This window comes from Balaenoptera physalus, assembly GCF_965194825.1.
Source record: "Balaenoptera physalus genome assembly, chromosome: 8".
Taxonomy (NCBI): Eukaryota; Metazoa; Chordata; class Mammalia; order Artiodactyla; family Balaenopteridae; genus Balaenoptera; species Balaenoptera physalus.
In genome coordinates, this window is record NC_138887.1 from 24,449,833 (window position 1) to 24,465,609 (window position 15,777).

Sequence of the window (15,777 nt, forward strand, 5' to 3'; positions counted from 1 at the left end):
GTTGAGGCATATCTGGGTTGCTTCAGGTTTTGACAATTATGAATAAAGCTGCCATAAACATCCATTTGCAGGTTTTTGTGTGGAGATATGTTTTCAGCTCCTTTTTGTAAACACCAAGGAGTATGATTGTTAAATTGTATTGTAAGAGTATGTTTAAGCTTTGTAAGAATCCACCAAACTGTGTTCCAAAGTGGTTGTACATTTTCCATTCCTACCAGCAATGAATGAGAGTTCCTGTTACTCCATATGCTTGCCAGTATTTGCTGTGGTCAGAGTTTTGGATTTTGGCCATTCTAGTAGGTGTGTAGCAGTATCTCATTGTTTTAATTTGCAATTCCCTAATGACATATGATGTTGAACATGTTTTCATATGCTTACTTGCAATCTGTATATCTTCTTTGGTGAGGTGTTTGTTCCAGTCTTTGGCCCATTTTTTAATCAGGTTATTTTCTTATTGTTGAGTTTTAAGAGTTCTTTGGACATATTGATAACAGTTCTTTATCGGATATGTCTTTTGCAAAGATTCTCTCCCAGTCTGTAACTTATCTTTTCATTCTCTTACCTTCATCTTTTGCAGAGCAGAAATTTCTAATTTTAATTAAGTCCAGCTTATCTATATATCATGTCTCTTGTGATATATCTAAAAAGTCATTACCATACCCAAGGTCACCTAGCTTTTCTCCTTTATTATCTACTAGGAGTTTTAGAGTTTAAGGTTTTATATTTAGATCCATTTTAAGTTACTTTTCATGAAAGGTATAAGGTCTGAATCTAGATTCATTTCTTTGCGTGTAGATGTCCAGTTGCTCCAGTACCATTTGTTGAAAGACTATCTTTGCTCCATTTGTATTGCCTTCCATCCTTTATCAAAGATCAATTCGTCTGTTTATGTAGGTCTATTCCTGAGCTCTCTGTTTTCTTCTGTGATCTATTTGTCTCTTCTTTCACCACTATCACCACTGTCTTGTTTACTATAACTTTATTAGAAGGCTTGAAGTCCGGTGGTGTCAGTCCTCAAACATTGTTCTCCTTCAGTATTGTGTTGGCTATTCTAAGTCTTTTACCTCTGCATGTAAACTTCAGGATCACTTTGTTGATATTCATAAAATAACTTGCTGGGATTTTTATTGGGATTGCATTGAATCTATAGATAAAGTTGGGAAGAACTGACGTCCTGACAATATTGAATCTTCCAACCAAAGCATTTTGTTCGTAGGTTTTAGTGCAAATAATTTCAGCAGCAAAATTCCTAAAACTAATCTCTAATGCCATACTGAATACTGTAATAGATAAATTTTTTAAATGTATTAGCATTAAAAGTTAATGTCTAAGAGATTAGATTGTTCACTAATATCTGTATTACTTAAGCCACAATTATTGTACTTAAATTTCTTGCTTTTATTTTAATCTCAATTATCTATTATCTGTGTACATTATTTCCCAATGCATGTTCTAAGGAACATAGATATGCCATAAAAATTTGGTCTATGGAAAATGAGTTTGGGAGCTACTATAAAATATTACTTCCAACCCCCTCAGAGATTCAAAATGCATATTAGCCTATTAACTACCCCAAGAATTTGAGCAAAGGATAGAAAATTTTTTGATGTTATTGATTCTATATTTTCTTATATGTACCTCGATCTATCTATCCATCTATCTACCTATTTTACATTTTGTTTAGTTCTAAATTGATCAATGTTATTGCATTCTGTCCAAATTTTCCAAATAGCCTTCACCAAAACATATGTTTATTATAGTAACTTGGTAAATGAACATTATACTACATAAGTTAGAGAGAATTTCAGTCCCTATATGGAACCATTCCATGAAAGTTGTTTAAAACTCAAGTAGTTGTAGTAATAGCAAAACAGAGATAGACACTGAAATTTACTTTGCATTTACTATGTCCCAGGTGCTCTTCTGGATATAATCATTCCCAAAACCTTTTAAGTGAGTACTATTGTTAGCACATGTTCCTTGTGAAGAAAGTGAGGCCCACAGAGTCTCTTAAGGTATACAGTCTATAAAGGCAAAATGGTGATTAATGCCATGTTCTATCTACTATTTTAAACTTCCTTTCCAAAATAGAATTGACCTAGATGGTATATGCGATTGTTATGGATTGAGTTGTGCAGCCCCCAAAAGATAAGATCAAATCCTTTCCCCTGATATCTGTGAATCTGATGTATTTATGGAAATAGACTTTTTCAGATATAATCGTTAAGATGAAGTCATATTGGAGTAGCATGGGCACATAATACAGTGTGGTATCATTATAAGAAGGGGAGAAGAAACGCAGAGAAGAGACACATAGTATACTAGGACGAAGGTATAGATTGTAGAAATGCACTTACAAGCTAAGAAAGGGCAAGGATTGTTAATGACAGCAGAAGCTAAGAGAAAGACATGGAACAGTTTTTCCCCTAGAGCATTCAGGAGAACATGGCTCTGGGGACACCATGATTTCAAACTTCTAGCCTCCAAACTGTGAGAGAATATACTTCTGTTGCTTTAAACCACCTAGTCTGTGGTACTTGGTTGTGGCAGTCCTAGAAAACTAATAGCAGTGAACAATTAAATTCAGTATTTAAATCTAATAGGATACACATTTTGAATATTTCTTATATTTTCAGAAATGTTTACAGATTATTAGGAAATGGTTGATACAGAATATAAATCTCATCCCCAAGATTGTAATGTAATTTAAAATAATTAAGCCATTTTCAAGTTAATGTATCTAAAATAATAATAATAATATAAAAATCCTTATGAAGGCAATAAATATACATGTTTTCATTTAAAAATGCGCCATATATGCTTACTTGTTATCAATTTTGCTAAATTTTAAATTAAATAAAAAACTGCATTTCTCATAAACAATATATTATAAGAAATAAGTCCCATGATTTATTTCTCCCCCACTTGCCCATGTAATACTTAGAGAAGAATTTTAAATTGGCAAGATGGGAAATGTCATTTTATGTTCATCTTTATGTCTTTTGTTTAAAGTAATTGTCAAATTCTCTCTCTCTCAAAAAATTGTGTTTTCCCAGATAGATATATATAAAATCTTGCATAACATTGAGTCATTACCCCCAGGACAATTGTATTCCAGTAAAAATATATAAAGGATGAGGAAAAATTAGAGACCATGTTTATCTCAAGAAGTTGATCACATAAATCACTTAATATTGGAATAAAAATACCAACATAGATAATAATTGCACAAATATTTCACCTCAATTTTTGTTATTTTCAAAGCATTTTTTTTATTATTGTTGAAGCTGAAATAATTATTGCTGAAATAAATAATTATTAAATTTTATCTAGAAACTTCTGAGTTTCTTTCTATTTTATCATTCACTAACACTGGAAAAATTAGGAAACAATTAGTTAAGCATATAGTTTTACAGAAATTAGCTGGTAAAATTTTATAATGATAATTTTTTCAAGAAAAAGTTCCTTATGTAAATGTTTATGTACTCTTATAACCTAAATAAAACCATAAGCACATGCAAGAAAGCTTGTCTTGATGTTATAAAAAGGTTGTTGGTTACTCTCAAAGTCATAGGGACATAGAGATGGAAAGAAATTTGTGAGAATTCCAACTATTTGGGAAAATCCAGCTGTCATCCAGAAAAATGCTGTATAAGGCACAATAGGCTAGACTATGTTGCAGTAACAGTTAAAACATGAAATCCGATTGACTTAACAATGAACAAGGTTAAAACTCTTGCCTATGTTACAATCGAACATGTTAGGTGGGTCTTCTTGGAGGCTCTTTTTCAAGCAGTGACTTCCATCTTGTAATGTTTTCATCTTAAAAGATGGCCTTTGAAAATCACCTAGCAAAGGGAAAGTGGACAACTGTGCTGGAGGTTTCACGGCCAGACCTGGGAAAGGGCTTCAGCCCACTTTCTAGTTATATGGCTGTAGTCTCACTGAAAAGTAGCCAGAAAATGTAGTCTTCCTCTGTACCCAGAAAATAAAACAGGATCTGATGAACACAAAGCAATGTGTCTGCCATTACCAACTTCAAATCTACACATTTAGGGAACCACTGATAATCACACTGCTTTTCAACTTCAATAAGGCAAGTCTCTTTTGTATAAAATGAGACAAGAAGAGATATTAGGGTTTTCTTGGGTTTTCTCCAGCCCCCAAATTCTCAAACTCAATGACAGTAAATACTAAGGCTCTCATTTTTTTTCGTATTCAGAATTCCAGTTGAATTTATAGTCATATATATATTCAGTAAATAATTAGGGAACTCCTATGCTTAATGCATAGAAATAAAAGCTGCAGAAGAAAGAATTCAGAATCCAAGGACTTAACAACTTAATAGAATTAAAAAAATGATCTTTATAATGTAAGCCAGAAAGATTTAATTGACCAAATATAGATATAAAAGACTTTGGAACACTGAGAAAAGAACAATTAATTTTCAATTCAGAGATCTACTAGAACTGTGTGTGTGAGATGGTTAATTTTAAGTGTCAACTTGACTAGGTCATGGGATGCCCAGATATTTGGTTAAACATTATTTCTGGGTGTGTCTGAGAGCGTGTTCCTGGATGAGATTATCATTTAAATTGGGAGACTGAGTAAAGCAGATTGCCTTCCCCAATGTGGGTGGGCATCATCCAATGCATAGAGCTCCTGAGTAGAACAAAAAGGTAGAGGAAGGAGAAATTGCTGTCTTTGCCTGACTGATGAACTGGGACATTTTTCTTCTCCTTCCCTCACACTGGGACTACCATTGGTGCTCCAGGTTCTCAGACCTTCAGACTCAGACTGGAACTACACCACCAGCTTTCCTCAGTCTCCAGCTTGCAGACAACAGACCATGGGACTTGCAGCCTCCATAATCATGTGAGCCAATTCCTTATAATAAATCTCTTTATATAGGAAATGGGTGGATAGCTAGCTAGCTGGCTAGATAGGTAGACATAGAGATATATATTTCTCTGGAGAACTCTAATACAGTGCTTTTTTTCTTTTGTTTCCTTCAGCTTGCATTATTTAAAATTTTTTTCTCAAAGTGTGATCTCATCCATGTTATAAATAAAATCTGTATTAAGTTAGTTCTTTATGCTATATTTTAAAGTTCTTTAAACTATGCCATATTTAGTACATGAAAGAAATTGATTTACAGTTTCAGTTTCATAATAACATAAACAATGCAAGAAGCATTATGCTTTTTAAAAATATGCAAGCTTAGTGAATTTCATGCTGTAGCATTATTCTATAATCTGCAAAAAATAAAAACATTTGAAGTGCCTATCCGTCATATTTAAATAGTTTCTGGCCTTTGTTTTAATGATTAAATGATGAAAATCCAATCTTAATCAAGTATGTAGACTCAATAGAACAACAATTTCCATCCATTTTTTCCCCCAGTTGTGGAAATGCTTCTAGTTTATTCATTTACCAAACACTCATATGGTGCTTACTATGAGCCAGTCAGTGCTTTACAGATACTCACTTTTTAAAATCTCATCTCTGCCTTCTGGGGTAGGCAATATTTATTGTCATTTTGATGAGGAAACGAGGTTTTAGTAACCTGTCCAAGAGATTCAATAACAGGCCCAAGGTCACAAACACAGCTTAAACACCATGCAACGGCATGAAAGATATTTGGCAATGCTGTCATCTCTAAATCAGTATGGATATAGTTGCTGGCTCTTGTGGTTAATAGGCATTTAGGTTAAAAAAATATATAGATCCAGTATCTATTTCTTTGGCATCAAAAGCTCTCCAAGAGAAAAATAGCCATGGAGAGACAATCAACTCTTGGTAATGCCTTGTCATTTCAAATGGTTATTTCTGTGCTTTCTAACACCTTTCTGTTAGAAAGCAAAGTTAGTAAAATTTGCCTACCCAATAGGCAGTTTATTATAAAACCAGATAATTAAGTGCGGCCATTACCATGCTCTTGCATCATAGTTCCTTTATTTTTTTTATTTCTTGGCTGTGCCGCATGGCTCGTGGGATCTTAATTCCCTGACCAGGGATGGAACCAGGACCCTGGCAGTGAAAGCGCCGAGTCCTAACCTCTGGACCTCCAGGGATTTCCCTCTAGTTCCTTTAGAACCGGAATGAGTTCTAAGAGTTTGGCTACTCTTACAACCATGTTCAAGGAAGAGCAAAGATTAATCTATAAATGATTGACTATTAATATTTTAGAGGTAAAGAAAATGGCTTATATGTTTACATGTTCTAGAAATGAAGTAAGCATCTGGCCATGGGCGAGCCACCGTACTCTGGTTTGGAAATAAAGGGAATGTGTTTGGTAATAATTTCTTCAAAAGAATCACAAAGAAGAGACAGTGATGATTTAGAATCTATCCTCTGAGGAAATTTATCATGCTCTTTGCAGGAGACAAAACAGCCTTCAGTATTGTATGCAAATTCTTGTCAGTGAGTACATGATGGTGTAATAGACAATGTATGATCATGCTAGGAAATAGTTTTCACTACTTTTTTTACATCAATAAAGAAATTCCTGGTTTGTTGCTCTTCAGATCCAAGCAGGAGTGTTATTTGTGAATACTGATTTACTTACCTTGAGTGTTACTGGTGCAAAAATTTTGATTCTGACTAGATAAAAGCACATTTCCTTTTAGTTATATTCCTTGTTACCGGGCAGGCTTCCTTCTATGCTCACTTTCTAATTGACATAAAGCACAGCACTAACAGCAGACTGAAGCCACTCAGGCAGGTCATATCCACCTAAAAGGACAAGTTTTTCTATCTTTTCAAAAACTTGTTTCAGATATGACGTTCTTGCTCATAAACTACCATTTGATAAGAAAACCTATTGAAGCTTCTTTGGTGCATCTAGTCTCATCACCATTCTTCAGTGTTCTAATATTAGTCTACTAATATGTTTTTCTAGCTTTTTAGGTACTACATGAGGCTCCTTGTCACATAAAACTGCAACTTGGTTGGATGCTTGTAGTAACTTCTCAATCAGCACATTACTAAACGACCTCCAGCTTCTTTCTTTGTAATAAAATAGTGCCCTTCTAAACATCAGGACCACACCTAATTTTCTCTACTGTCTACTTTGTTAAAATGTTTAGAATGCCTTGGTGATTTGAGACCAGGTGCCATGTAAACATTATAGTTACTAAATTCTATTTTCATTGTATAAATGATCTATTAATAATATAGTGAAAGCAAAACAAAACAAAAAACCAATATAGTTATTTTCCACATATGTTCCTTCCAGAAAAGACATCCCCAAATATGCCAATATTACCTAGATTTGTTATGCAGATTTAGTATGAGGTAAACATTGTACAGTATGTTAATAATTAGTAGCTGACATAACAATTAGCAGCTAACTAATATAAAACAAAACCATAGCATTGTCATATCATCATCTGTACCTGAGTCAGAAATAGACTCCACAACACAAGGAAGCAAACCATTCCTGGTCCTGGAGTCACCTCACAAGGTGTACTAGCTGTACCTCTCACCCAGGCCCCAGTCGTTCCAGTTTACAGCTAGTGAACAGGGCATGAAATACTGTGCACTGGTGAAATTAGTACTCTGCATGTTGTGATCTTTTTTCTAAGAGTTTTAGATTTTAGATTCTGAGCTTGTATTCAGCCAGGTTTTAGCTCTAAGAATTCGTTGCAGTGCGGGTGGAGGTTAGGCCTCTCCTGAGAAGTTTTGATTCCATTTCTGCCAGGAACTCCTTGAAACAAAACATCCAGGACCACTTTTTTTCTAACGTTCTAGTCTTGGGTTTTTCAATATCTTGCAGTGTGTATAATTCAAACCCAATAAATTTGCTTTGAATTTCAGGAGACATGTTTTTCCCCTTAGTTCAGAGCCCAGGCCTAGATGGGCAAGCCTTCTTGTTCACTTCATGGGGCAGTATATTAAAGTGTCCTTTCATTTTTTATCATTATAAAGGCCCCATTGTTATAAGGGATTCCAACTCCCTGACTTTCTTGTCCCCAAATTTTATTTCCTGTCCAAGTAGCTATGAAAATGCAAGCCTTTTCTTTATAGAGAATAAAAGATGTTCCCAAGACAATCGGCAGCTTTGATTAGCCTCTTTAGTTTTTTGCCCCCAGAAATTTCTCTTAATTACTTTGGAGGTCAGTCTTCTACTTTAAAGACTTACTTGTTAAATTTTATCACACATTTCAAGGTGTTTTGTGCCAGGAGATTCTCTGGGGTATTCACTTTATCTTATAGGTGAAAATGGAAATAAATTGTAAATTGTGTTAATTGGAATCCTGCTGGTTTGGGAACTCCTGGACTGAGCAGCAGTGGGAAGCAGCATCAATTTGTTCTTTTATGGATTAATTTGTATTTTCTGTAATTTACATTCTGAACAAATCTGTAGATCTCACAATCCTGGAAGGAACATCTTTCATGCTGGTACCTTAGTGAGCCGCATTCACCCTGTATAAGAATAACTGCTCCAGGCTGCAAGCTTTTAGAGAGCAGAGAAATTAGTTCAAGTATGAGTACAGGCCCTGTCATATCATTTCACACAATACTTGCATTTTATTTAAAAAGTAAAGCTTCATATAGAAATAATATATTGGAATTAGAAGGACATGTAGAATAGTAATAGATGCAAAAGATAGTAATGGACACATTAAATTGAGAACAAAATACAGAAGCCTGGGAGCACATGTTATAGTGCGTGGACATCAGTAGATGAATAGATGCCATTAGGTAATGACTGAAGTCATTAGGTAACGACTGTAGCCAAGGGAGATTTTCTAATTTCCTTGGGAGGCATAGTACTTAGGACTTATCTTTTTTAAACAGATAATAATTCTCCAAAGGGTGAAAATGAAATACGTTCTTCACTTCTTTTTAAAATGGTTTGAAAGTTTGGTGCCCGATTTTGTCAAAGTGAAAGCATGTCTCTTCGACTTTTGCTGCTGTGGAATATGGCATTTTCCAACAAACCAGTTTATCATCATAATGCAGTTTATTATCATAACTTAAGAGTTCTCTTAGAAACATATGACCCAAGAAGATGATTATTCCAGAAAAAAGAACTGCAGATCAACTAGTCAATTGACAATAACAAATTTGAATTTGGCAATAGCTGATAACATCTATAAAATTCATCTCACTAAAACATTTTGACATGTATTTTGAAACTAGTTTATCTTGGAGGATATAGCAGGAGATTGTATACAAGATTTTTGAGTGTTGCACTGGGAGTGTTTTTGATTGTCCTTTTGTTACTGCTTTAAAAACAAAGATAGGCTCTCTGTACTATAATTATTTCTATTGAAATTTTACAAATGACATAGATATGATAGCAAGAAGAATATTTAATGACATGGAAATATATCCATGGCATATTTTCAAATAAAAATACAGTTTAGAAAATGACATATTTGCTATGATTTGAGATAATTTTCCATCACAGGAATTGGGAATATAAATAGTCTTTGTATTGATGCTTTTGAAAAAAATACTGGAAGAGTTTCGTGATTAAAGAATTAAGGACTGACTGTGCTTTTGATAACCATGCCAGGCTGGTTAATTAACCTCTGTGAATATCAACCTCGTCACACATAAAATGTGAATTTATATGCATTGCCAAAAAACCCTTCAGAAAAATTGTGCCAGTTTAATTTAAATTCCCAGAGAAATGAGTTGTCCATTCCTTATACCATTTCCAACACAAACTATCATCTACTTTTTCTTTTTTTTAGCTAATTTAATACACAAAAATAAATTAGGTTTTTTTTTCATTTTCATTCCTCTGTTTACTAGTAAAGTTGCTAATTTTTTCTTATATAAACTTGTAATTCCTATTGAGATAGTATTTTTCTTATAATGATCTTATTGACTAAAGATATTAATATTTGAAATTCTGTTATAAATGATGTGAATATATTTTTGTCAACTTTTTGTTTGCTTTATGCTATTTTTGAAATGCAGACAGTTTAAATGTCTTTGTAGCTAGATCTAGCAATCTTGTCCTATATGATGCCTCCTTGTTATGATGCTTAGTAGAAGTCCTTCTTCAAGTTCAAGATTTTATAAATATTTGCTTATGTTTCTTCATATATATATTTAAAGTTTATTATTTTACATTTATTTCTTGAATCTTCCTAGTTAAAGTAGGAAACAACATTCATTTTTTGCTAAAATTGTTTATTAGTTATTCTAACAACATTCATTTAAGAATTTATCATTAACCTACTATCTTATATCTTGGATCCTAGATTTCCTAGAATGTTCCATTGATCTAGCTATTATTTCTAGGAATATCAAATATCTATTATTTACTAGGAATATATCTTTTAATATTATAGTTTATAACATCTTTATGTTTGTTGAAACAAATTATGTTTGCCTTAGTCTGCTTGGGCTGTCATAACAAAATACTATACTGGGTTGCTGGGTTGCTTATAAAGAGTAGAAATTTATTTTCTCAAAGTTCTAGAGGCTAGAAAGTCTAAGATCAAAGACAAGCAGGTTTTAGTTTCTGGTGAGAACTCTTCCTGGCTTGCAGATGGTCACCTCCTTACCATGTCCTTACATGGCAGGGGGAGAAAATAAGCTTTCTGGTATCTCTTCTAATAAGGAAACTAATCTCATCAGACCAGAGCCACATCCTCATGACCTCATCTAATCTTATTTACCTCCAAAAGGCCTCATTTCCAAATACCGTCACACTGGGGATCAGGGTTATAACATATGAATTTTGGTAGAACACAAACATTCAGTACATAATAATATTCATCCTTCATTTTATAAAAGATGCAAATTTTTCTTGTTTGCTTTTACAGATGAAATTTAGATTTATTCATCTAATTTTAACTTCAGTATTGTTATATTGTGTTTATTTTTTATATGAGCTTCAATCTTTCTTGGAACAAACTGTAGTATAAAAAATAATTATACCGTACAGGGAATTTTGGCCTCAGTTTAGTTTTCTGAATAAAACATTTTTTATACCTTCCACCCAAAGTTTGGTTGGAAGTATCTTTAGAGGAAGGGTATTTGAATTCAGTGTCAACGTCTTAGGCAAAAGTTTACCACACCGTCTGATGGTGGGAAATGTATAGCCTTTTTCCTAGTCCCAAGAAATCAGGTATTCATTCCTAAATAAATCCTTCTAGCTCCATAAGAGAAAGAAATGTGAATGCTTTTAAAGCTGAAGAACAAAGATCTTTTGTTCTATACCTATCTGAATATAGGAGCTCACAAACAAAATGAAAATGGAAATAATCAGTTATAGAAGTGCAAATGCAAAAGACATCTACTGAAACTTATAATGTAACTTAAAGTGCACTTGTATTATTGAAAGCTTGCAGAAAGACAGCAGGTTCATTAGCTTATGACATCTCTGAGTCATGGCTGAAACCACTCAAGTCACTTCACTAAATTTTTCTCCACAAAGATTTTTGGCCTGGTTTATTGTGCTTTCCAGACATAATGATCCTATAATGGGGATTGTAACACTGAGTCATGGGCTCCATCCACTAAGGATTTTAGCTCACCAAGAACACATATGAAAGTGTCCAGTGTGTAGGGATATGCATAGGCTCTGAACAGTGTTTGTGGTTTTAAATCATTTTATTAGAAGTCATTGCCTGCTTCATAGAGTCCCCTGCTGGAATTTTTACTGCTCTCAAGCATCAAGAAAGGGCACAAATAAATTCATAAGATAAAGAAAATTTGGCGGTATCTATAAAGGAGAATTTCTCCTTTTGTATAGTTCTGCCAATAAAAGTAGTGTACAGAATTGTATTGATGTAAGTCTTAAGCAAACCAAGTCAAATATGTTTTTGCTTTGAATATTTAAAAAGTATTTATTTATAAGTTAGAAGTTCTTGCCTCTGTGCTTCATGTTTGTGAACCTCTATGCCTGATCTCTCAGAATCTTCACTAGGGAAAATATTAAAATATTTCTTAAGTGAAAACCAGAGAGGGATTAGAACAACTAGATGAGCAGAGAAGCAGTTTTTTTTGAAGTATCAAACAGAGTGACCTCCTAAAACTCTAGAACAGATGTTTGTTTGTTTATGGAAGTATGTGTAACAACAGGATGATTCTTGCAACAACTTCTTACATACAACTTTAGGTATCAGGCGCTCTACATTGAAGTACAGATGTGTGAGACAATCAAATTCAGAATTCATACAGAATAGTTTGTATACAATGACAATTTTCTCATCGTGTGTTACAGTTTTTGAACCCACGTGTTACTCTCTGAATTAGGTCCATGCTGAGGGAACTGAATATGTCTCCTAAGGGATAACAGTGTTACAAGCAATGATTTATTCTTACCAGAACATTGACAGTCACCTGAGTGGTACTACTTCTCTGTCTGAGGGGGTCAGGGACAGCATCATTATCCAAGTCTGTTATTCTCACAGCTATCTTGTACCGTGATTCAGATTCCTTGTCCAGTGAACCCAATAGCTTTATCATTCCTGACACAAAAATGAAAGGAGAACTCTTATCCCAGGATCACTAAATATCTTCAATTTATGCTAAATTATAAACGATATGAATCAACTAATCACTATAATAACAAATGGAAATGAACTAATACAAATCAATTTTGTGTATATGTTCATACTCCCAGCATGTGATCCATCAGCAAAATCATCGTAGACGTTAATTCACACACCATTTATATGGAAGAAATGCATGTGCATAGGCTTTCTGAAGATCTATATAGCAAAGATTAAAACTTCAGTGCTTTACCTGCAGTAACTAAGAATTTATGGATACAGCTAACAAACCAAGGTGAACATTGCATAGTTTAAGAGAAAGTTGTTTTTTAACATTTTCCAATATGCACTGTTTCTCAGTAAAATAAATTCTAAATGAGTATATATGAGCTCTTCATTTTTGTAACTAATTGATATCAGCATTTTTACAGTACGTGTGTCTGGTTCAATGTAAAATTTGGGGGGTGATCCTAAATTGACTCCAACAATACTGTATTTTATATTATTAAACGGCCAGTCTCCATCTGTAAACGTACTTTTTCCAACTAGGGTATCAACTGGACTGTTTTCAAGTAAGCTGAAGGTAAATGCCAATGTAGTTCCACTTGGATTTAATTCATTTATGCGACTCACCCTTACCATGACTGTAATAGGTGCTACGGAGAAAAAAGTATATAAAAATGTAATTAAGGTGGTCGTGTGTCTTCTATAATTCTCATTTTTCTCTTTACTTTTTAATTAACATCTAATATATTTATATTTTAAGTGTGTAAATTTTACAAATACATCTATATTGTTAAGTTTTGTTATTAAATTATTACCTTTTCAATTATAGAGCATTTGAAAATAAGTTTAGGATTAAAACACCCTATTAACTGATTTTGAATACTTGTCAAAACAATCATATTTTATAATGTGTCTATGCATAATGGTACTATTCTGAATTAAAAATCATAGTTTCCAAAAACAGACATTGTTTTCGAGTTGAAATATGATTAAAATACTTCATCATGACAATATAATAAAGAAATATGAAGGAAATGCAATTTACTATGAATGTGGACATTAGTATTTTCTCCAATGCAAAATTAATTCCCTGAGAAATTTTTTAAACAACAAATATTTCAGAAAAGTTCAACTTTGACATTGCCTTTAAATAGCTGCAACATGCTGTAATAGCATTTGGACATCATTCTCTCCAAATGTTCCAATTTTCATTTGGACTTTCTTTTTTTAAATAGCAGTACATATGCACTAAATAAGTTAAAATAAGTAATAATTTTATACTTTATTATAGCAGATCATCAGAATATTTACAAATATAATAAACTTCTAATAACTAATTTCTTAAATTACTTGTTATTTTATATAACTCAGAACATTTTAATATTTCAAATTAGTAAATTCTTACTTGAGAGTACAGGACTTCCTTCATCAGACACTCTCACAAGTAATGTATATTTGAAGTGCATACCTACAAACATAGCATTATCATAATCTAGATGTGTAGGTCCAATTTGCAGATAAAAAATATCACATTGATGGTTACTTTTAATAATTAAGCATTCACTTTATCAGTTACATGACTCTAAAGCTAAGACTTGTGAAAACTTTGGTTAAAAAAAAGTAAGTGAAAATAATATCCTATAGCAATGCTATTGCTATTCAATAGGGATATATTCGGTAGGAATGTGAACAACATATGTAATTTTAAGTTTTCTAGAAGCCATGTTACCATCACATCAACAGGCTAAAAAGGAAAAACCACCTGATCAGACAAAATGCAACACCCATTCAAGATAAAAGCTCTCAGTATACCAGGATTAGAGGAGAACCTCCTCACCTTGATAAAGAATATATAAAAAGAACTACACCTAACATCATACCTAGTGGCCAGAAACTCAAAGCTTTCCCACTAAGATCAGGAACAAAGCAAGGATGTCCCGTCCCATCATTCCTTTTCGACATTGTTCTGAAAGTTCTAGTAGACACATTTTTAAAAAGTTAGAAGAAACAGGTAAAATTATTTTTAACAAAGTATTTTATTTAATCAAATGTGTCCAAAATACTATCATTTCAACTTGTAATCAACACCAAAAAAATATTGATGGGATGTTTACATTCATTTGTTTGTGGTAATTCTTTGAAATCCGTTGCTTATTTCATTCTTGGAGCATATCTCAGTTGTGACAAGCCACATTTCAAGTGCTCAAAAGCACAAGTAGCTGATGGCTTCCATACTGGAGAGCAAAGTTTTATAATATAAAAACTATAAATTTATTGCAAAAACTAAGATAATATTACCGTATATTCTGGCACTTTGTAATTATTACCTCATATTGTAAAAGTATACTAATAGCAAAACTAGGGTTCCATGTTTGATATACATTTGTTCACACTGATTCATTTGCCATAGACTGTATTCTTCCTATTTCATAATTCTCTTCATAAATAACTGCTCTGATATATAATTAAGATTTGTAAAAAGTAGTTGTCATAAATTTATTTTCACTTTTAAAAAGTGAGTTAGGTATGAGTTAGTATTAGCAAGAATAATCTCTCAGAAGCAAGCTTTAAATCGCAAGCTTTGAAATCATGCAAAAACAGAATTTGAGATCCACTCTGTGTGTGAGACGTCAAAGCGTCTCATGTTTTTCTTCTTTCCCTTTACTCTCCTGAGAGGGATGTGCATGGCAGGCATGATGCATTCAGGATCTTTCATGTTAAATAAAAGGGGTGATGGTAGGAGTCTCCCCTTTCTCAGCTCATGCATAATCACACAGTCCTCAGGGTGGCCATTGCTAGGGTAGGTCTGAGGCCAACCAAGAGGAGTGGAAGGAATGTGATTGTGTGCGGTGTCTTCGGTTCTTCTAAGGTTCTTTTTGTGCCTTAGCCACACTCACATTAACTATTTTCATCAACAAACAACCAGCACCTATTAGGGAGAAAAGTTATGTGTAGCAACTAGGTGATAATTTGGTGCAGAAAAGCATAGGTGAATAGCATTGTTTTCTTAGGATTCTACAATGTTCTAAGAATTATAGAAATCAAGGGCTGTAAATGAATTGTCAAATGGGAAAAAATGTTTCTGCATGAATAAACTATAATATTAGGTGGTCTCTAAACTACTTTTCAATGATAAAATTCTGCAGTCTATATTCTAAGTAGATAAAGGGAGGTGACATGAACACTGATGGCACTGAACCAGATTATCAGTCAAGAAGTTAACAAGCCACAGTGGTAGTGCTCCTGTTAATTTACTGTATGCTTTTTCTCATCCTAGTTGCATTAAAATAATATGGAAAAATAGAAA

At 33.3% G+C, this 15,777-nt stretch overlaps 1 protein-coding gene across 1 annotated transcript in view; it reads right to left on the reverse strand.

Moving 5' to 3' along the window:
- The window catches only part of LOC309666473 (cadherin-23-like), a gene marked incomplete at its 5' end in the record, with an annotated part of 96,423 nt that overhangs the window by 18,227 nt on the left and 62,419 nt on the right, over window positions 1-15,777 (reverse strand). Inside the window, 3 exon segments of the mRNA XM_082473919.1 lie at window positions 12,295-12,440; window positions 12,899-13,194; window positions 13,866-14,033. Of these exon segments, the coding sequence (XP_082330045.1) occupies window positions 12,295-12,440; window positions 12,899-13,194; window positions 13,866-14,033 (610 nt within the window).